The following is a 21,821-nucleotide window of genomic DNA, read 5'->3' as shown; positions in this document are numbered from 1 at the left end:
ATTTAATAGGATTATTTTAGCTACATTATTATGGGTTTGAATAGGCTTGTGTGAAGTGATCTCGGAATATACAACTATCGCATACACACATATGTATACATATGTGTATATATAATATATGTGTGTATATATTTTTTAGACATACACATATATGCCTTCTGCCAACCTGGAATACTGCCTCATACACAGAGACACACCTGCCCCCACCAGCTATCTGCAAAATGGGGAAATGTACAGTTTCATAGGGGAGAGAATGCTGGATCTGAGGTCAGAGGATCCTGCCTTTGCACTATCCCCAGGGAAAGTCATCTTCCACAACACCCTTCAGTGAGGGGGAACCTCCTACCTCCTGGGGCAGCCTAGTCCACTTTAGGACACTTATAATTACAGAAGGTCAGCTCTAATTACTCGGGCATCCAGTATCCTCTTTCCATGTGTTCCTTTTCATGTTTGTGTGACTTCTTCCCACGATGCACGTATGGGAGCCAGCGGGTTCCCCAGTCCTTAGCAGCTCTATTGGTTAGTCACAGACTGAAGTCCCCAGCTCTCTCCCCACCTCTGCCTAGTGAAGGTGATATTCCAAGGAAGATTGTGGACACGAGAGCACTTGAAAATCAAGAACGGTCTCCACTCTTGCAATGGAGAGAGGGCTGGGCTTAGAATCAAGAACAGCTGGGTTCAAATCCCGATGGGTCCACTTACTAGAGGGGTGACTGTAAATTTCTTAACCTCTCTGTGACTCAGTTTCCTTGTCTATAAAACAGAAATAATGATTGCACCTGTATCACAAGGATTATTGCAACGATTAAGAGATGAGTCCTAGGTGCAGAGCTGAGAATCCAGGGGACTCTCCTTAGGTCTAGGCATGTGAGGCATGAAACTGACCTTCTGCACCTCTGGGATTTGGCCCCCTCCAGCCTTTCTTGTACCTTTATACTCACTAGCATCTTTCCCACACCCAGAACACATGTCCCCAAACTATGGATGCTTTTTATGAAGCTAGGGAGATTTTATTTCAGATACAGGCAGGAGATTAGAGGATGCTTTTTCTACCGGGTGAAGGAGAGGGCAAGGGAGGGAGGGATTGGGGTATAAAGGGAGAACTCGAACTTGTAGGAGAGGGGAGGGAGCCCTGTCTCACAGCTGGGGAGCAACTCAGTGATGGAGCCAGGCATCCCAACTCCCAGCTTCCTACCTCTGGACCCCACTTTGAATCCCAGTCTGAGTGAACAGGAAGGAAGGTTGTTTGGCAGGACCAAGCAGGACTCTTGACTGGGGGACATTTGTCCAGGGGTGAAGGACTTCTACTTCTGGATACCTCCATAGTCAGGGTCCCCAGAAGGGGCGAAGCCTGGGTTGTGTCAAATGTTCCTCCTTCTTTTTCTGCCCCACCCCCACCTCCAAATATGCCCTCCGTATCGTCTCCAAAAAGATGAATGGGAGACACCAGGCCCCTGGAAGAAACATCATGAGAGAACGGGAAAGAGCCTTGGGTTTGGAGTCAGAAGACCTACGTTTGAATCCTAACGCTGCTCTTTACTCCCAGAACTTCCTTGGATAAGTCACTTAGAGGCAGCTGTCACAGTAGATAGGGTATTGGGCCTGGAGTCAGAAATATGTGAGTTCAAATCTTGTCTCAGACATTTCCTAGCTGTGTGACCCTGGGTAAGTCGTTTAACCTCTGTCAGCCTCAGTTCCCTCATCTCTAAAATGGGTGCAGTTATATCACCTACCGCCTAGGGCTGTTGTGAGGATCCAGTGAGATAATTATCAAGCCTTTAGCACTGTGCCTGCCTCCTATACGTTAAAGTTAGCTGTTCTTATTCCTTAACCTCCCCGAGCCTCAGTTTCCTCTTCTGTGATCCAGAGGCTTGGCCTAGTTGACCTCTGATTACACCTCTCCTGTTCTACTCTCTCCCTCCCAGACTTCTGATGAAAAGCCCACGCCCTGCCCTCTAAGCCCCTAATCCCTTACCATTGTCAGGCAGCTGCTGAGTGGACAGAAGCCCTGGCCCTGCCAGTCATAGGGCTGATCTACGGCCCAGGCAGCAGACTGAATCCCCTCCTTGGGCAGGGACCTAGCCCACAATGTTCTCCTTGAGCCCTCTCTTGAAAGGTGAGTCTCCAGGGCTGGGTAGGGTCCCTTTTTCCTGTCCTTAGATTGTTCCTCTCTAGTCAGCCCTGTGAAATGAAGGTTGGAGAAGGCCCCCGAACAAAGGAAACTTCGGGGTGGGGGAGGCTCAGAGGCAGGACTCAGCACCTAGGTTGGTAAGGGGTGGAAGGGTATCTTGCTGCCACCCAGGGGAGTTGGCTGTATCTGTGCGGCCTCCCCTTCTCCTGATCTCAGTTCCTCTATAGCTTGAGTGAGGACTGACTTCCATTCATTCATGAACATCCTGTAGCTTCATGTTCCCATTAACCCTACGAAGTTGGGCCCTTCCACAGAGCTCTCAAAGCTCTCCCTTGGGTGGGCAATGCAATCCCAGGCACACCGGCCCTCACCTCCTTTGATAGCAGGTTCAAGGGAACCACAGGCCCTTTCCTTAATTTTTCTTTCCTGTCTTTGTTAACCTTTTGAATGGGTCGCTCTGGAGTTTTTTGGACTTGGCATCAGTGCCAGTCAGGGTGGAGCTAGCCAGGGGGAATCTAGCTAGGGGAATTTTTGATTAAGAATCCCAGTAGGGTGTGGCAAATATTGGACTACAACGGTATGAGGGGACCCCAGTGATGTGATCAGGAGCTGGCTTTTTCTTAACAGATTGGGATGGGGAAACATGCAGACCCTGGGGCCTGGAAAGGGCTACTCAGTGTTTCATCCTGCCCATGTCATCAGGAAATGCCCCTTCTCCCCTCTCACCCATAGCCCTGGCATGTGGTTTGGCTTTTGCATGTCTGACATTCCTGCTGCCAACTCACCAATCCCCTCCAAGCTCTCCTGAACAGGCGCACATCTCTCTATGTATACATGGAATGCCCCACACATATCCTTCTCTCCACATCCATAACTGTCACTGCTTTCCTTTGGAGGGCCCAAGCAGGGTCTTACCCCCAGCCCGTACCTGGAACTTCTTACGAAGGAGCCAAAACCATGCCTTGGGCCAGAACAGAGAAAGCAGCTTCCCCACCTCCAAGGCCCCCAGTTGCTGGACATTTTATCTTTTTAAGAGGTCAGTGAAGGACAGAGAGAGCATAAAGGCCTAAGCACATTCCCACCATCTCTGGGCTTGGTTTGTGGAAGGTGCCTGGACCTGGGTGCTGACAGGGGCTAAAAATAACTCCAACGGGGACTCCTGTGAGGGAGGATGGGGCAGGCACTCTTCCTATCTTCCTCACTCCATCCATTTGCCTGCAGCTAAGAAGGGTGGACATTGAAAGAACCTGCCCATCCTGGGGGATGGGATAAACTCAGGGAGGGATCCATAGACCTGGTCCAGGTTGCTCATATATCTAATTCTCCCCAGCTGGGTAGCTAAGGCTAACTCTACCAATGCTCTCTGCCTTGATTTCCCTCCTTGTAAACCAGAGGCCATGGAGGAGGGGCTGTGGGAAAAAATGTTTTAGGGTCTTCTAGTGGGCAGGGCAAGAGGAGGAGAACAGGGTATGACATATTATCCATGGGGTTGCTCGGGCTACTTTTCCTTCCATTCTCCTTTTCTCCTCTCCTCCTCCTCTCTTCTTCCTCTTCTCTTCCCCTTCTCTCCTTCTCTTTTCCCTCTCCCTTTCTCCTCTCCCCCCTTCTCTTCTTCCTCTCGTCTCCCTCTTCTCCCTCTCCCTTCCCTCCTCCTCTTGCCCTCCTCCCCTTCTCCTTTACCCCACCCCCTCCTCCCCTCCTCATCTCTCAGCTTCCTCTCCAGCCACATCCCTGCGCAAGGGACCATGGCCACAGCTGGATCTCCCAGCAGTCACCTGGGCTGGAGGGAGAAGTGGTTACTGGGAGATGGTGCCACTGAGGTTGAGAGGTTTGATCCAGGAAATAATTAAAATAATAATGAGGACATTTTCATAGCGCTTTAAGGTTGGCAGAGTGCTTTGCGCGTTACCTCCTTTGATCCTGATAATCCCTCTTCGAAGGTGCTACTATTAGTCTCATTTTACCGAGAAGAGCAGTACAAACTGAGAGTCTCTTACACCTGTTTGGGTCAAGCCCAGAGCAGGAATGAGGAAGAAGATAAAACATCAGGTGCTGGTGACACTAACATTCCATTTGGACTGCCTGGAGCCTCATACCTAACTCCCGGCTTGGGCCTCCCCAGAAACTCCTATCCTCATTCTCTGCTGATCTCTCACTCTCCCCGGAGTGAGGGGGGAAACTGAGGCATACAAACTCCAGACACCCAAACCTGGACCTCTTATTCTGTCAGTTGTGTTCTGCTTTGCCCCTCCTCCAAAGGACAGGGAGGGGTCCCAGGCCAATGCCTGGAGGCAAGTGATGAGTGTGCTCGAGACGGCAAATGATAATGGGGGAACATCTGTGACAGATGAGTCCGAATGACATACCCTTGTCCCAGTAGGCCACTCTGGTGTCCAGAGGGGCCCTAGTGGAGAACAGGAGGTTCCATTGACCCCAGAAGATTCCATCAGGGCTGTGTGTATCTGCGTGAGTGCTTAGTGAAAGTAGCATCTGTCTTGGGGAAGCAGCAGAGTTGTCTGGGTTTGGGGCAACGCTACGACCATTAGGCTGTTTGCACAAAGAGTTTGGGTAAACCAGTCCCGGGGAGTGAGTGACTCACCTCCATTTCCGGTATTAGTCATTTGCTTCCAATGTGTGTGGGGGGCAGGGAAATGGGAGAGGAAGAGGGGGCTGGGCTCCACAGCTGTAACTCTGAGGCTAGATTGGTTGTTGGTTGTCACAGGAGCAAGGGTTGGACCATCCCTCCCCAGCTCTCCATTTGCCGGGAAAGTGGTGGGAGTGGGTTCTCTGAATTCAACCCAGTGCCAAAATAATAACTCACATTCAAGAGGGAAAAAAAGGATTGTTCACCAAGTGTTTGCCATTCATCATCCCCTGAGCCCCACCGCAGCTCACTGAAGCATTATGATAATTGTGCCACCTACTTCACTGAGCTGTACATTTTACAGATGAGAAAACTGAGTTGAGGACCTTGGTTCCTTCTAATCCCACCTCTGACACCTGTTACCTTTGAGAACCTGGGCAAGTCACTTAGTGCCTCAGTTTCCTTATCTTTAAAATGAGGGGTTTGGACCAACTGGGCTTGCTCCGGATCTATGACCCTGTGACTTGGTGGCTTCCTGAAGTGCCTTCTGGAGGCAGCCAGGTGGCACAGTAGATAGAACACCATCCCTGGAGTCAGGAGGACCTGAGTTCAAACTTGGCCTCAGATACTATTAGATGTGTGACCCAGGGCAAGTCACTTAACCCTAATTGTCTCCTAAAAGTAAAAAAAAAAAAACTAAGTGCCTTCTGGATCTCAGTCTTTGATCCTAGCCCAAGCTAAATGACAGTGATGAGCCCCGTCTGGATTTCAGCAGAGAAGTTACTTCCATGGGCTCATAATATTTATGAGGTGAGGGGTGAGCAGGGGAAAAAAGGAATTTGGAATGGGGTACCTCCTTTGATTCTCATGCCCCTCCCCCTCAAAAAAGAAAATACCATGGAGAGGTTGGTTAGATGGGGAGGGGAACAGAGAAATGTCAGAGACCCTAAGAATCAGTGAATGGCACCTCTTGCTCCCTAGCTAAGAGTATAGGCATTGTCCACTCCCCTCCAATTCCACAAGGGCCTGCACAAATGTGTTTTTTTTTCTCTAGCCTGGGATGGACCCATGTACTTGAAGAAAGATTTCCATCCTCATTAGTGTCCCAAGAGCAGAAGTGGGATGGGGTGATGTGGGAGCAGGGGCAGCGTGAGCACTAAGGGAGGAGAAACAGTCATAATCTTCCCCTGATCCCCTGTGTGGTCTATTGCTCAGGCCTCAGCCTGGGATTTGGATGAAATCAGGGCTTGCTGGTCCTCATTGGGGAGGAGAATATAGGCAGGAGGTTGGTGGTAGGGAATCTCAAATTAAGAGGTAAAGAAAGAACTAGGAAAGGGAGAGGCCCAGGCTAAGTGGGAGGCCCAGAGATCAGCCCCACCCAGCCTTTCCCACCAGGGTAGCAGCCAAGCTGGACCTGTGCCCAGGAGTCCGTGGCTCCTAGCTTGCTGCTCTCACCTATTTACCTGGAGCCTGGAGAGCCTGAGCTCTCCCCAGTTGGACAGCGCAGCAGGGAATGTGAGGAGTGGGGCTTAGGTTGCAGCAAGAGAGATTTAGGTTAGATAGGAAGAAGAACTTCCTGATCATCAGGGTTTTGAGCCAGAAGAAGGACTGTTGGGAGCTGTTTCTGAGATGCCCAGGGTGTGCCAGGTATTGAGCAGAGGACACGAGAGGCCTTTACCCTAGAAACTTTTGAGGGCTGGAGACAAGGGGGTCAAGGATAAGAATTCAGGCGAAGGGTGAAGACATAGGCCTAGGTCTCTGGATGTTGCTGAACGTGTACCTCCAAAGGCTTGGCTTCTCCTTCTCCCAGAGAGATGAACATTGACCAGGCTGGAGTGAGAGCAAATAATCCGTCCCTCCCTGCTTATAAGTTTATTCAGCACTTCCAAACAAACGCCTCTGGGAGGGCCACATTGAGGATGTAGCAAGTGTGTCTTAAAACACAAGTTAAATCTCAGGCCTGGGGACTTGGAAATGTATTTAGGGGTGTATGAGGGGGGAACAATTGGGACTTCCTCTGTCTGCTGCTGTCTGTACAATCTGAGCACCAGAGGGTGTGTGTGTGTGTGTGTGTGTGTGTGTTGTGTAAGAGGATACTAGGAAGTATCTGGGAGGGGGGCACAGTGCTGAAAGGACTCAAAGCTGAGGATCATCATGGGATGACAGTTCAGTGCAAACCCATCATTTTTACAGATGAGGAAACGGAGGCAAAGAGGGTGAAGTGACTTGCCCAAGGTCACTTTGGACTATAGAGCTGTGATGTGAACTCAGTTCCTACAGCTTCAAGTCCACAGTGTTCTTTCCAGGACAGGGGATATTCAGTATCAGAGATGGGGAAAACAAATGGAAGAGCTTTGTGTTGAGGGGGCTGGAGTCAGAGCAGGAATGGAAGGGTCAGTAGCAGAGATGGGAGGGCTTAGTGTTGAGCCAGGGGGCCCAGTGGCAGGGACGAAGGGCTCAGTATGGGTCTCAGTATCAGGGATGGGGGCATATTGTAGAGTCTTGCAGTAATGGTCTCCCTAATTATTCTCCCTGGGCAACTAGGTGGTGCAGCAGATAACATGAGAGAGGTTAGACTCTAAAGTCCTGTCCTGCTATGAATGTCATTCTATTGAACTAATCAGAAAGAGGGTAGAGACAGTTCTCAAAGTAGGCTGCTCTCCAGCATCAGGGTCCCTCCCCTAAAAGCACAGACTAAGGATAGAGCACTGGCCCTAGAGTCAAGAAAACCTGAGTTCAAATTCGGCCTCAGACACTTATTAGCTGTGTGACCCCGGACAAGTCACTTCACCCTCTTTGCCTCAGTTTCCTCATCTGTAAAACGAGCTGGAGAATGGCAAAGCACTCCAGTATCTTTTCCAAGAAAACCCTGAATGGGGTCACAGAGTCGGACTCCACCGAGCCAACTCGACAACAACTATTCTCCCTCTCAGATCTGAATGAGGATGAGGATGTGCTGGCTATGCTGAAGGGCTCTCGGTTCTGCAAGATCAGGTCGCTAAAGTGGCATAAGGTCCGGTTCTACCGACTGCAGGAAGACTGTATGACGGTGTGGTTCCAGCGCCGCTTCCGACATCCTAAGTCTCATCACATCTGTGAGTGACCCCATGCCCCTCCCACGAGAGAGGGTGATCCCTAGCCTCTCCAGGTGTCTCCCCCCACCCCCTAGGCTGAGCTGCCCGTGGTGCCCAGCCTAGCCCTTGTGTCCCCCCCTCCGGCCGCTGTTGCTCTTCTGCGGGTAGTTGAGTTAGGGAGCCAGAAGACCCGGGTTTGCATCCCAGCTCTGCCGCCTACTTGCTCTGGGGTGGGGGCGAGGTGGGCTCTCGGATGTCTAAGTCCCCTCCAGCTCCGTTTAAAGCTCATGCGGAGACTCTTCGACACCCTCCCCCCCATCCCCGTCTTGCCCCCATCTCTGCGCAGTCTTCTTGCAGCACATCGAGACCGTGCGCCAGGGCCACCAGTCCGAGGGGCTGCGGCGCTATGGCGGCGCCTTCCCCTCCAGCTGCTGCCTCACCATCACGTTCAAGGGCAGGCGAAAGAACCTGGACCTGGCAGCGCCCACCGAGGAGGAGGCACAGCGCTGGGTGCGCGGCCTGGCCAAGCTCCGGGCGCGTCTGGAAGCCATGAGCCAGAGAGAAAAGCTTGACCAATATCCTTTCCTGGAGCTGGGACTGGAGCAGGATCCCCGGGACAGCTAGCGGGCCCTTGGGTCCCCTCCCTGGGCCTCCGAACCTAGACTGTGGCCGGAGCTGGATGGGGGTGGGGGGGTTGAATTCACAGTGAGGAGGATGCAATGGCAGAGGCGTGCCTTCAGTCTTTCTTCACTTGTGTGACCCTGGGCAAGTCACTTACCTCAGATTGCCTCAAAACAAACTGAGGAAGGTAGTCCATAGGGAAGAAGCTGTAAGAAAAGGCTCAAGGGAGGGACCCTAGGGGTTGGGCTCACTTGCCTAACCTCATCTGATCTCAGAAACTAAATAAGGTGTGCCTGGCTTTGTGCTAAACCCTGGGGATACAAAGCCAGACGAGGACCTAGTTCTTTCCCTCAGGTAGTCAGTCAACAAACATTACTTTGCTTGTGCTAAGCCCAGGGCACTTTTGTGAAGTTTGGATTTGGTCACAAGGCCACACTTGAAGACCTAGAGGGCCACTTGTGACCTTGAGATCAAAGGTTCCCCACCCCTGGCCCAGGGGTACAAAGAAAGGCAAAAAACAAGCAAACAGAAAACCAACCCAAATTCCCGGCCCTCCAGAAGCTTACTTTCTGATGGAGAAGACAATGCACAAACACCTGTACAACCTATAGACCAAGCAGGTAGAAGATAATCTCCGAGGAAAGGCGAGATGTAGGGTTTAGGGGGAGGTGTGGGGGAGGAAGGGACCTGGAAAGGCCTCCAACCGAAGGTGGGATTTGAGTTGGGAGACCTGGGAAGATTTGAGAGGAAGAGCATTCCAGGTTTGGAGCATGGACTGTGAGAAAGGTGGGATCAGGGTCGGGGAGAGTCAGGGAATGGAGTGTCTTGTGGGAGGAACAGCACATAGGCCCGTGTAGCTCTATCATAGAGTATGGGGAAAGGAGTAAAACCAGAGAAGACTGGAAGGGTGGAAAGGGGTCAGATTGTGAAGAGTTTCCTGAGAGTCTGATAAGACAGACTCAGTGGTTGCCTTCATTGTGATGGTGGAGACTCAGTGGCTGTACTGCAGAAGCTCCCAACCTCTTGGGGGTAGACAGTCTCTGCCCTTAGGAAGTCTCTGGCTGATGGGGAAAGCTGGTCAACCCACCAATCAATCTGTCAGTCATTTATTAAGTACATAAAATGTGCTGGGGATGCTGAGACCAGAACAATCCGTCAAGGAACTTAGGTTCTACAGACAGGTATGACATGTGCGTATTTAAGTATGAATACAATGTATGCAAAAATAACACAAGGTAATTTTTGGGAGGGGAGGCCCTAGCAGCTGGGGCGGGAGAGGTGGAATCAGGAAATGCCTCCTTTAGAATTGGTACCCGAGCTTAGTTTCTTTTTTTTTGAGTTTATTTATTTTTAGTTTTCAACATTCACTTCCCCAAGTTTTAAATTTTCTTCCCCTCCCTCCTGTTCCCCGTCCCCAAGATAGCATGCAATCTGATATAGGCTCTAGATAAACATTCCTATTAAACATATTTTCACATTAGTCATGTTGTATGGAAGAATTAGAACGAATAGGAGGAACCATGAGAAAGAAAAGACAAAACAAAAAGAAAATAGTCTGCTTCCCTCTGCATTCCGACTCCAAAGTTCTTTCTCTGGATGTGGATGGCATTTTCCATCATGAGTCCTTTGGAAAAGTTTTAGGTCCTTGCATTGCTGGGAAGAGCTAAGTCTATCAAAGTCAGTCATGGCACACAATGTTCTCCTGGTTCTGCTCCCCTCACTCCCTGAGCTGAGTTTCAAAGGAAACTAGGGATTCTAAAGGACAGAGGCCAGGAAGGAATGTATTCCAGGCCTGGGGACTATGAAGTCTAGAGATGGCATCTTGTGTAAGCAACCCCAGGAGGGCTGATTTGGAAGCTCCAAGCATGATGGGATGATAGAATATGGGGTGGGGGGCCCAGGTTTCAGGTCTAGTGAGAAGACAAAGCACACACCCCGAATAGGAATTCAGAGACAGGAAGGGCAGGCCAGGCAGGGAGCCCTGGGCCGAGGGAGGGAGGGAGAATGCATGAGAAAGGGAAGATGGTAGGGGCAGGGGTGCAGGTCCCCTCAGTATGTGGCTTCCTGAACTTTCTTACTTGGATCCATGGCTACCTACACCAGGCAGATTCAGACCACGACAGCAAGATGAGTTTCAAGGAAATCAAACACCTGCTTCAGATGGTGAATGTGACAATGGATGACATGTACGCCCAACAACTATTCAAGGTACCCCTTTCTCACCTGGCCCCTTCCCCCCTTCCCAATCAGACACATTTTGCTTTTCATCTTTAACTCTTTTCCTGGTCCTTTCCCCAATTTCCAATCAGACGCCATTTTGCTTTTCTTCTTTATCTCTTTTCCTGGTCCCTCCCTCTCCTTTCTTTTTCATTCTCTGGACCCCTCTGTTGACTTTCTTATCTCCCCTTCCCTAAACTGATCCTAACTAAATTCCTCAGTCCCCGATCCTATCTCTGCCACTCCATGCTCCTCAGCTCTCAGACCACCTACTCCCATCATAAGATCATGAGGCTCATAGATTTAAAGTTAGAAGAGACCTTAGAGGCCATCTAGTCCAACCACCTCATTTTACAGACGAGGAAACCGAGGCACTGAAAAGTTAAGCAATAAGTCTAAGGTCATAGAGTTAATACATAGCAGAGCCAGGATTCAAATGCAGATAGTCTTCTGATTCCAGGCTTAGACTACTTTTCTCCCATCCAAGTATTTAAGCAGGCCCAACCCTACTTAGTTTCTGAGATCAGATGAGGTTAGGCATGTGAGCCCATCCCCTCGGGTCCCTTCCTTGGGCCTTTTCTTTCATTTTCTTTCCCATTGACTACCTTCCTCAGTCTATGGGTTTTGTTTTTTTTTTAATTACTATCATTTAGACAATTGGGGTTAAGTGTCTTGCCCAGGGTCATACAGCTAGTAAGTGTTTGAGGTCAGATTCAGATTTGAACTCAGGTCCTCCTGGCTCCAGGGCTGGTGCTCTATCCACTGTGGCACCCAGCTGCCCTCAGTCTATGCTTTTAGGGGAGGGATCCTGATGCTACCGAGCAGCCTACCCAGAGAACTGTCCCTACCGTCTTCCTGATTAGCTCAGTAGAATGAGACTTGAAGCTGGAAAGGACCTTAGAGTCTAACCTCCCTCATGTTACAGGAAGGGAAACTGAGGCACTCGCCTAGGATAAGGAAATGTCAGAACTGGAACTAGAACCCAGTACTACTGCCTTCCAGTCAAGTACTTTGTCTACCCCTACATCTTTTTCTAGAAAATTGGCTAACTCATCCCTACCATCTTCCCCCCCAGCCTCTTGGGCCCTGCTGTTATTGAGAGAGCTGACTCTTCTCTCTGGAGTTAGCAACATCTGGAACTCGTTACCTTAACTGTCAGGTTAAGTCAGGCCAGGGTGGGAACATACGGGGAATTTAGGGGTCCTGGCCCTTTATCCTACAAGAAAGCAGGGGAAGCTGGAGAATCTAGAGGCTCAAACTTTTTTTTTTTTGCTTTATGTGTCTACATTTAAAAAAATTAATTTTCTAAAGGAATAAAAATTTTATTTTCTTTCCTTACCACTTTCTATTCCCTACTGAAAAATAAAAGGAAAAAAAAACCACACTTGTAATAAATATGCATAGTCCAACAAAACAAATTCCTGCATTGGCCTTGTCCAAAAAGAAATAGGCCTTATTATGTGGCATTGCCTCTCAGGAGGTGGGCAGCATGCTTCATCATCTGTCCCCCTGGGATCAGGAGGCTCAAACTTAGATTCCTCCTTTCCCCCCAGCTCCCCTCCTCCTAGATCTCTAACCCAAAGTAGGTAAGGGACCTGAGGGATGGAAGTGGGAAGGGAGGGAAGGGTCCAGCCCAGACAACCTTCCTCACTTTTGGTTTGGTTTGCTAAGCTTTGGCTAGTCACACAAGGGACCACATGTGGGCACGTCCTGGGCCCACGTCAGCACAAGCACCATATTTGTAGTGCTTGTGTGAGCACACGCTAGACTCCTCCATTATTTGGACTCATACAGGTGAACACAACACACACCATACAGACATGGTATGTGGGCCTGTGAGCTTATGCTGTGATAGAGGAAAGTTTAACCTGAAGGGCCCATGAACTTGTTTTTTTTTTTTTTTTTTTTTCAGAGACAATTGGAGTTGAGACTTTCCCAGGCTCACACAGCTAGTTAGTGTCTGAGGTCACATTTGAACTCAGGTCCTCCTGACTCCAGGGCCAGTGCTCTGACCACTGGGCCACCTAGCTGCCTCTCATGAACTTTTTTTTTTTTAAGAAATATTCCAATATGATTGGTATGCTTCGTAACCCAAAGGATTTTATTTTATGCATTTTGAGAGGGGGTGGTCCATCGGCTTCACCAGATTCCCAGTCCCTGACACAAAGAAAATTAAGACTTCTGGTGCAGGGGATAGATTGCTGGACATGGAGTCAGAAAAAAATCTGGGTTCAGAATCCCTTTCCCCCCACCCCTGTGACCCTGGGTAAGTCATTTAACCTCAGTTACTTCATCTGTAAAAGAATAATTAATAAAAGTAACAGCTAGAATTTATAGAACATTTTTTTGAGGTTTATAAAGAGCTTTGCAAATATTTTCACATTTAATCCTCTTAACGATCCAGGGAGGTAGGTACTAGTATTTCCCCATTTTACAGATGGGGAAGCTGAGGCAGACAGAAGTTAGGTGACTTGCCCAGGGTCATACAGCTCGAGATCAAATCTGAACTTCGCTCTCCCTGATTGTAGGCCCAGTACTCTCTCAGTGCGCCACCCGGCTGCCTCTAATAATATCTGTAACACATAAAAACTGTTGCCTGTAACAACATTTATAAAGTGCTTTAAGGTGCTTTACAAAATCTCTCATCTGACCTTCACAACAGCCCTGGAAGGCAAGGTTATTATTATCTATCCCTGTTTTTCATCCTTGTTTTCAGTTGGTTTTAGTCGTGTCTGACTCTTGGTGACCCCATTTGGGGTTTTCTCGACAAAGATACTGGAGTGGTTTGCCATTTCCTTCTCCAGCTCATTTTACAGAGGAGGAAACTGAGGCAAAAAACAGGGCTAAGTGAGTTGCCCAGGGTCACACAAGCTAGTGAGTGTCTAAGGTCAGATTTGAACTCAGGTCTTCCTAATTCCAGGCATGATACGCTATCCACTGCACCACCTCACTGTCCGTTCCTGTCCCCATTTCCGCGCAGCTCGCTTGCTTTGTGGGTGACAGCACAGTACATGGGAAAGGAAGTTGGGCTAAGGCTTCGGCCAACCTACATCTATCCCTCCCGGCTCTACCATTCACTAGTCATGGAAGGCAAACGAGGTAGCCAGGAAGCCCAGTGGCTAGAGCCATGTACTCAAGAAAGACACTCTCTATCCCCACCCCTACCCCACTCCAAACCTCCCATGCTTACGGGCTGTGTGACCTCGGATGAGGTCATGTCAGCTTTTCTATGACTCAGTTTACCCACCTGTAAGATGGGGATATAATAACAGCGTCTTCCTCTCAGGGTTGCTGCGAGGATCAAATGTGATAACTACAAGGGATCCCAAAAGTTGTAGTGTGGTTTTAAGCTATTAAAGCTAAAAACGGTGCTAAGATTTTTTAGGACACCCTCTCTCGGTCAAAGCACTCTGCAAATCTTTGAAGTACTATTAAAAATAAAAACAGCTAGCTGTTACTATGATGTGACCTCTGGCAAGCCACAGGTCACCAGCCTAGGTCTCAGTAGTCTCATCTGTCAGATGGGTCAATAATCCCCATCTTACTTCCATCCTGGGAGGACATGAAATGAGATGGTCATCTCTGATAGACAAGGACATGCTGTACCTATGAGAAGACATTTGTGTCATCTAGAACAGATATTAGAAGAAGTAGTAATGGTGATCGTGAGGTCATGATTTGTCAGAGATGGGAGGGGACCTGAGAGCCATCCAGTACTGTTTCTTCCTTTTACAGACCAGGAAACTGAGTCTCAGAGACTGTAAATGACTTGACATACGTCACAAGTAGCACGACCAGAATTTCAAGTGGCTACAAAGCCAGTGGGTTTTTTTTTTCCTTTGTCTACACCACCACCTTTCAGGACCTGAGTTTGAATCTCAGCTCTGATGCTTACTAGCTATGTAATCTTGAGCCAAGTTTTGGACCTCAGTCTTCCTTCTCTGCAAAATGGTTCATACTTGCGGTCCTGTTGTGGGTGAAGGACTTTTTCACCCTGAAAGTGTGATGTTTCACAAAGCATAGTGACCCCATATGCCGGGTCGTGTTATTATCTAGGCATCATTATCACCATGAGTTGTTTGTATCATGTTGGACCTGACGAGGCATCTGTGGGAAGGGAATGGGGTGGTGAGCCCAGGTCCCCTCCCATAAGATGTCTCGGTGTTCTCAGGAGTGTGACAGCTCTCGGAATGAGCAGCTTGAGGGTGCTGAGATCGAGGAGTTCCTCCGGCGGCTCCTGAAACGGCCCGAGCTGGAGGAAATCTTTTACCGCTACTCTGGGGAAGACCGAGTCCTGAGCGCCGCTGAGCTGCTCGAGTTCCTCCATGACCAAGGAGAGGAGGGAGCCACCATGGCCCAGGCTCAGCACCTGATTCATACCTATGAGCTTAATGAGAAAGGTGTATGTGTGGGAGAAGATGGGGTGGGCAAGGGTGGAGGGGCTGGCTTGGAAGGGAGAACAGAGGAGAGAGAGTTGAATGAAGGATGGGGGGAAAGGATGAATTTGGAATGAGTAAGAAAAGGTGGGGATGGGGGTGAAAGGTTAGGAAGGTGTGTGGGGAATGAGTGGGAGGAGGAGAAGGAGACTAGGGTGCAGGAGCCCAGGTGGGGAGGTGTGTGTCACACTCCAAAAGGAAAAGGGAATGTGTCCAACTGGCTGTGAGTGGCCAGGTGTGGAGAGGTTGCCTCCACCCTCTTCCCTCCTGCCCATCCTCCAACCAGAGCTGACCGCTGTTCCCTCTTGCCTGCAGCTAAACAGCATGACCTTATGATGCTGGATGGTTTCATGATGTACCTCCTGTCACCTGACGGCGCTGTACTGGACCCAGCCCACAAAGATGTGTACCAAGACATGAATCAGCCCCTCTCCCATTACTTTATCTCGTCTTCCCACAATACTTACCTGACCCAGTCCCAAATTGGTGGTGCCAGCAGCACAGAGGCCTATATCAGGTATGACAAATGGGATCCCAGAGACTGAGGAACTCGTACCCTAGGCCCTGGGGACCCTTCCTTGAGCAACAGCACGAAGGCCAAGAGAAAACATGGATGTGCATAGATATCATGTGTGAGCCAGAGATGCCCATGGTCAACATGGGATCCTTAGCTCTCTGGCTCTCAGGCCCCTGGGTCCTTGTCTCAGGCCTGCCTTGTGGTATAGTGGAAAGAATGCTGGGTTTGGAGTCGGAAAACCTGGGTTCAAATATTAGCTGTTTGACTTTGGTCAAGGTATTTAGCCTCTCTGGGCCTCAGTTTCCCAATCTGAAAAATGAGAGGATTGGAGGCGATGGCCTCTTGGATCCCTGCCTACCCTGTCCTGAGCCAGGCCCTCTCTTCTTCCTTCAAACCCCCATCAGGGCGTTTGCTCAGGGCTGCAGGTGTGTGGAGCTGGACTGTTGGGAGGGGCCGGATGGAGAACCTGTCGTTTATCACGGGCACACGTTCACCTCCAAGATCCTCTTTCGGGATGTCATCCAAGTCGTGCGGGATCATGCCTTCTTGGTGAGCTGCCTGTCTCATCCCAGCCCTCAGCCCCAGACTCTTGTGTGATGAGACACCCGTCCCATCCTGATCCTGACTGTGCCCTTCCTTATCCCTCAACTTTCCCCGGGACTTCCACGGTGACCCACCACCAACTTCCTCTCCTTTGTCTTGTGAACTCTCAGCCCAACTCCTTCCACCCCTCTGCCCCTGTCCCATGACATCCATCCATCATGCCAAAACCTCCCCCTCAGCCCCATCTGTGCCATGATTGGTGTGGAAATAACCCACAGTCTATTTTGGGGGTTAGAGCAGAGTTCGGAGGGTCCTGCTAATTGATTTGCAGAATTAGGACCAATTGGTCAGCATTTATTAAGCACCTTCTCTATCAATCAATCAAGAAACATTTATTAAGCACCTACTATATGCCACGCATTGTGCTAAGTGCCGAGAATACAAAGAAATAGTAAAAACCAGGAACTTACATTCTGATGGGGGAGATAATATGTATATAATATATATGTGTGTATATATATGTATAATATGTGTGTATATATGTATATAATACATATGTGTGTGTGCACGTGTGCATACAAAGTAGATATAAGAAACTTTAGAGGCGAGGGCACCAGCATTTGAGGGGTAGTGTATGACCACCAAAGGCCTTGAGCAGAAGGGTGGAACTTAGGCTAGCTCTTGAAGGAAGCCAGGGATTCCAAGAGGTGAGGACAGAGGGCATTTTAACGCAAAGACATAGAGACTAGAGATGTGGTCTCGTGTGAGGCCGATGTTATTCACAAAATCACAGATTTAGAGCTAGAAGGGGACCTCAGAGGCCAAGTTCAACTCCATCTTATAGATGGGCAAACTGAGTCAGGCAGTGGTTAGCTGTGTGCCAGCCACACAGCTAGTAAGGGTTTAAAGCAGGATTCAAACTCAGGTCTTCCAGCACTCTTACCTCTACCACAGAGTCCAACAATGGGAGTAGTGTGTTAGGAAACTGGCAGTTTGCAAGGAGCTAGGTCTCAAAGCCACAGGTTCTCCACCCCTGGGCTAGGTTGTGAAGAGCCTTGAATGCCAAACAATCATAGATTTTAAGCTGCAAGGGACCTCAGAGGCTATCTGGTCCAATCCTCCTATTTTTCCAAATCAGAAAACAGGCTTTGAGGTTATGTAGATAGTAAGTGGCCTCTGACTCCTCACCTGTCTGGACTGCCCATTTTTCCCACTCCTTGTCCTGGTGGGGGTGGGTGGGACTCAGCCTGAGGGTTCTGAGGAACAGAACCCTGATCCTGGGGGCCTCTTTGCTCCCCTCCACCAGCTGTCCCCATACCCTGTCATCTTGTCCCTGGAGAATCACTGTGGGACACAGCAGCAGTCCACCATGGCTCGCTACCTACGGACTATCCTGGGGAACATGCTGGTGACAGAAACTCTGGATGGGAAAATCCCCAAGGAGCTGCCCTCTCCAGAGGTGATGCCCCTACCAGACTGGCAAGGAGCAGGGGTGAAGGAGGGAGGGGGAAGAGGGAGGCTGGGAGTCTGCTCCCCGTGTGAGGGCAAATTCCTCCCTTCCAAGTCTGGGTTTGGGAGCCTCTGATAGGGTCAGAACTTGAGATAAAGCCGGGTGTCTCAAGAGAGGACAGAGATCTCAGGTGAAGGGCTCAATGTTGTGGCAAGTGGGGGCACTGGGAAGAGGAGTGTGCCCTGCAGGGGCCATGAGGTTTGGGAGTTTGTAGAGGGAGCTCGGCCATCTGTATTGGGGGAGCAAGGTGGGAAGGAAGGATTGACACTTCTCTCTTGACCTCCACAGCAGCTGAAGGGCAAGGTTCTGGTGAAGGGCAAGAAAAAAACTGGCCATCAGAAAGAAGAGGCTCAGTCTGACCTGCCTGACGAGGACAAAGAAAATGAACTTAAGGTTTGGGGGTGTCCTCAAGATCCAAAAGCCTTGGGGAGAAAGGGAAGGAAGCCAGCGCTTGTTAAGTGCCTAGTGTGTGCTAGGCGCGTGCTAAGCACTTTACAAAGATCTCCTTTGATTCTTACAAAGACCCTGGGAGGCAGGTGCTATTATTATCCCCAGTTTACAGATGAGGATCTGAGGCAGACAGCAGTGAAGTGACTTACCCAAAGTTACTCACCTAGGAAGTACCTGAGGCTAGATCTGAATTTGGGTGTTCCTGACTCCAGGCCCAGCCCTCTATTCACTGTGCCACCCATCCTAGTTGCCTCCAGGAGGCTATGGATCATTCAGCTCAAGGCCTTAGGTCCTGCAGAGCTCCCCTCAGCTTCCTGAGAGTTCTAGGACCTTTTTGGAACAGGTCCAGGAGGCCTTTGCCTAGGCAGGTGGGTGAATAGAACACTGTGCTTGGAGTCAGTAAGACCCGAGTTCAAATCCTTCCTAACTGTGTCACCCAGGGCAAGTTAAATCAAGCTTTTATTTCACCTCCCTGAGTCTGTTCCTTTTTCCCCACAATGAAGAGGGCAGATCCAGTGGTCTCTAAGGGCCCTTCCAGTTCTAAAGCTATGAGCCCCGGGTTCCCAGGGTTTCTGTCTTTTGCTTTGTCTAATTCCTTACTGATCATAGTACCCTAACCAGAGAAAACCCACTTCTGGAACCTTCCCATTCCCTGACCTGGCTTGGTTCTCTGGGTTCAAAAGTCTGCTGTTCCCAGGCCCTAATTACCTGTTGCCACCGTAACTGTAAGCCCAAGTCTGGGGTCTGCTCCCTCCTTCCCTTTTATCCCATCTATTCGCATAAGAGTGGATTTCCTTTTTTTTTAAGAGTGGATTTTCTAGGGCTTATCTGAGGGGCAACAGAGAATACATAATTTCATTAGCAATAGTTATTGGGTAGCTAGATGGGGTGCAGTGCATAGGGTGCTGGGCCTAAAGTCAGGAAGACTCATCTGCCTCAGTTCAAATCCAGCCCCAGACACTTACTAGCTGTGTGACCCTGGACAAGTCACTTCACCCTGTTTGCCTCAGTTCCCTCATCTATAAAATGAGCTGACGAAGGAAATGGCAAACCGCTCTAGTATCTTTGCCAAGAAAACCCCAAATAGGGTCATGAAGAGTGGGACACGACAACTGAAAACTGAAGGAACAGTTATTAGAAATACATCCAGCATAGGGATTCTTTTAAAAATTTTTACTTATTTTAACATTTAGTTTAAAAAAATTTTGAGTTCCAAATTCTCTCCTTCCTTCCTCCTCACCCCCCCCCCCAGAAGGCAAAGCAATGTGAAATCATAGCATAGTGACCCCCTGGGCAGTCTGGTGAAGCCTATGCACCCTTTCTCAGAATGATGGTTTTAAATGAATAATATTAAATCTATAGGCTTACAAAGGAAGCCAATTAGATTGAAATACACTTCTCAAAAAACTTTTTTTTTTTAAAGTTCACAGATTTAAGGTTAAGAGCCCTTAATCTAGAAGGAGAGAACATGGTCCTGGTTCAGTGGTATTTAAGTTTTCAAAGTTATTCCAGCCAGCTCGAGTTCCCTAGGCCTACTAGGGTCCATGATCCTATATAGGGTCTGGAGTACCATGATGTCCAGCTCATGGAGAGAGTGGCCTCTTCCACCCCAGGATACCCCCCTGCAGATTTGGGATTTGCTCACTTGGGCACTGTGGATTGTATCCTGTAATCCACAATTTACTCTCAGACAATGAGAGCCAGCATTTATATAGTGCTTTAAGGTTTGTGGAGTACTTTTCAAATATTATCTCTCTTGGTCCTCATAACAAACAAACATAACCCCCATTTTACAGGTGAAGAAACAGATGAGGCAGGCAGAGGTTAAGTGACTTATCCAGGGTCACACAGCTAGTACGCATCTGAGGCTGGATTTGAACTCAGGTCTTCCTGAGACACCAGGCCCAGGGCTCTATGGCACCACCTAGCTGCCATGTTTGATTGCAAGATGTTTGATGTTTGATTTCTTCCCCCATCCCCACCCCCACCAAAACCATTCTATCCCAAGAGCAGAAAAATAAGAAAATAAGAAAATGTGACATGATGTTCCTATTATGACAAAACAGCAAAATAGTCCGAGGGATACACAGAGAACCTCCAAGGGTCACAAAGACAATCCCTTTCCTAATAGGAAGTCTGATTGTTGAGTTAGAGGGGGCTTCTCTTTTATGAAGAGGCTTACATAGGGAGTCTGGGTGGCTGTTACTGGGGAGTGGAATACAGGACGAGGAAAGCATCTTTGGAGCCTAGATTTTGGGCTTGGAAGGACCTTCATTTAACAGATGAGGAAATGGTCCCAGAAAGATTAAAGTGATTTGCCCAAGGTCACACAAATAGTGAAAGAGCTAAGATCCAAACCCAGCACTTTTCCCACTATTCTCATGATGTTTGGAGAAAAAAAAAAAACAAACGAACAAATTCTCCTTTGGTCCCCACAGCTATTGAAGCCGTCTCAGGTTTTGTTGAAAGGAAAATCATCTGGGCAGCAACAGAAGGAAGAGGTTGTGTGTTTCTCATCAAATGGGAAGAAGGAAGATGAAAAGGTTCTTGGGGGGTGAGGGTGGCACTCAAGATCTGGGGGGTGGTCCTTGGGAAGAAGGGATGGCTTATGGAAGATCCAGACCTAGGCTTTAGGCCTTCATCATTTTACTCAGCGTTCTAAAGATTCTGGCCTCTTTTCTTCCTTGTGACAGATCTTGGGAAATTTAACCTTTTGGGGGCTCACACTGTTTACCTTTCATTGCTTTGTATGCTTTCACTGGTCACCGAGCCCTCTTCCTGGCCTCTGAGCTCTCTTGTTTCAGAGAAGTGGCACACACAGTCTTCTAACTATGTCTTCCTTCCTTTACTGTGGCCACCATATGCGGTTGCCCAAATCTGGAAACTGTTCTCCTTTTTTCCTTTACCCCATGCATTCACACATAAAAGTGTGTTTTCAAAAGGTTTATGGAAGAAAACGGGCAGCTAGGTGGCTCAGTGGATAGAATGTTGGGCCTAGAGTCAGGAAGACCCGAGTTCAAATGGGGCCTCAGACATATAGTGGCTGTGTGACCTTGGGCAAGTCACTTAACCTCTGTTTGCCTTAATCCGCTGGAGAAGGAAATGGCAAGCTACTGTAGCATCTTTGCCAAGAAAACTCCATGGACCGTATAGTCCACGGAGGTCATGAATAGTTAACATGACTGAACAACAACACAATGGGAGGGAACAGAGAATACACCACTTCAGATACAATTCAGTTATTCAAAGTACATCTTGAAGAAAAACTAGATTTCTTGACGAGATGTGCTTTCTAACGCATCTAGACCTAACCTGGTCTAAGACCTTCTCTGGGTCTGGAGCCCATTGGGGTCCGGTTCTAAACAGAGAATAGAGTCTTCTGTCTTGGAATACCACCAAGCAGGGCTGGAATATCCACTTATGTGTTCTGAATTGAACTCATGAGGAATGTATTGGTTTAATTTCAGCCATCCTTCTGATGACATGGTTGGGAGTGGGGTTGGGGGGAGAACAGCCTTGAGTGTTCCACTTGAATTCCTAGCTTTTTGCCGCCTAAGTCCTTAACAGCCCCCATGCCCCGCTTCAGTTAAAAATGAGAAGTACAAGAAAGTGTTCTCATGATCTGCCAACTTCAGAGGAACCAGAAGGGACAGACAGGTTCTCCCCAAAGTTCACAAAAGACAAGGGCTTAGCAGAGGATGTTGCTTTGAGCCATAGTGGGGAGTTCTTAACCTGGGG

General features: G+C 48.9%; 1 protein-coding gene across 1 annotated transcript in view; it reads left to right on the top strand.

Moving 5' to 3' along the window:
* PLCD3 (phospholipase C delta 3) overlaps window positions 1-21,821 on the top strand; it is a 30,079-nt gene that overhangs the window by 2,318 nt on the left and 5,940 nt on the right. The window contains exons 3-11 of the mRNA XM_036755216.1: window positions 7,649-7,810; window positions 8,136-8,364; window positions 10,489-10,618; window positions 14,799-15,027; window positions 15,379-15,580; window positions 15,985-16,129; window positions 17,430-17,582; window positions 17,922-18,026; window positions 20,522-20,626. Of these exons, the coding sequence (XP_036611111.1) occupies window positions 7,649-7,810; window positions 8,136-8,364; window positions 10,489-10,618; window positions 14,799-15,027; window positions 15,379-15,580; window positions 15,985-16,129; window positions 17,430-17,582; window positions 17,922-18,026; window positions 20,522-20,626 (1,460 nt within the window). The remainder of the gene's footprint in view (window positions 1-7,648; window positions 7,811-8,135; window positions 8,365-10,488; window positions 10,619-14,798; window positions 15,028-15,378; window positions 15,581-15,984; window positions 16,130-17,429; window positions 17,583-17,921; window positions 18,027-20,521; window positions 20,627-21,821) is intronic.

This window comes from Trichosurus vulpecula, chromosome 4 (genome assembly GCF_011100635.1).
Source record: "Trichosurus vulpecula isolate mTriVul1 chromosome 4, mTriVul1.pri, whole genome shotgun sequence".
Lineage (NCBI taxonomy): Eukaryota > Metazoa > Chordata > Mammalia > Diprotodontia > Phalangeridae > Trichosurus > Trichosurus vulpecula.
Note: the sequence above shows the minus strand (reverse complement) of the source record. Positions and strands in the feature narration are given on the sequence as shown.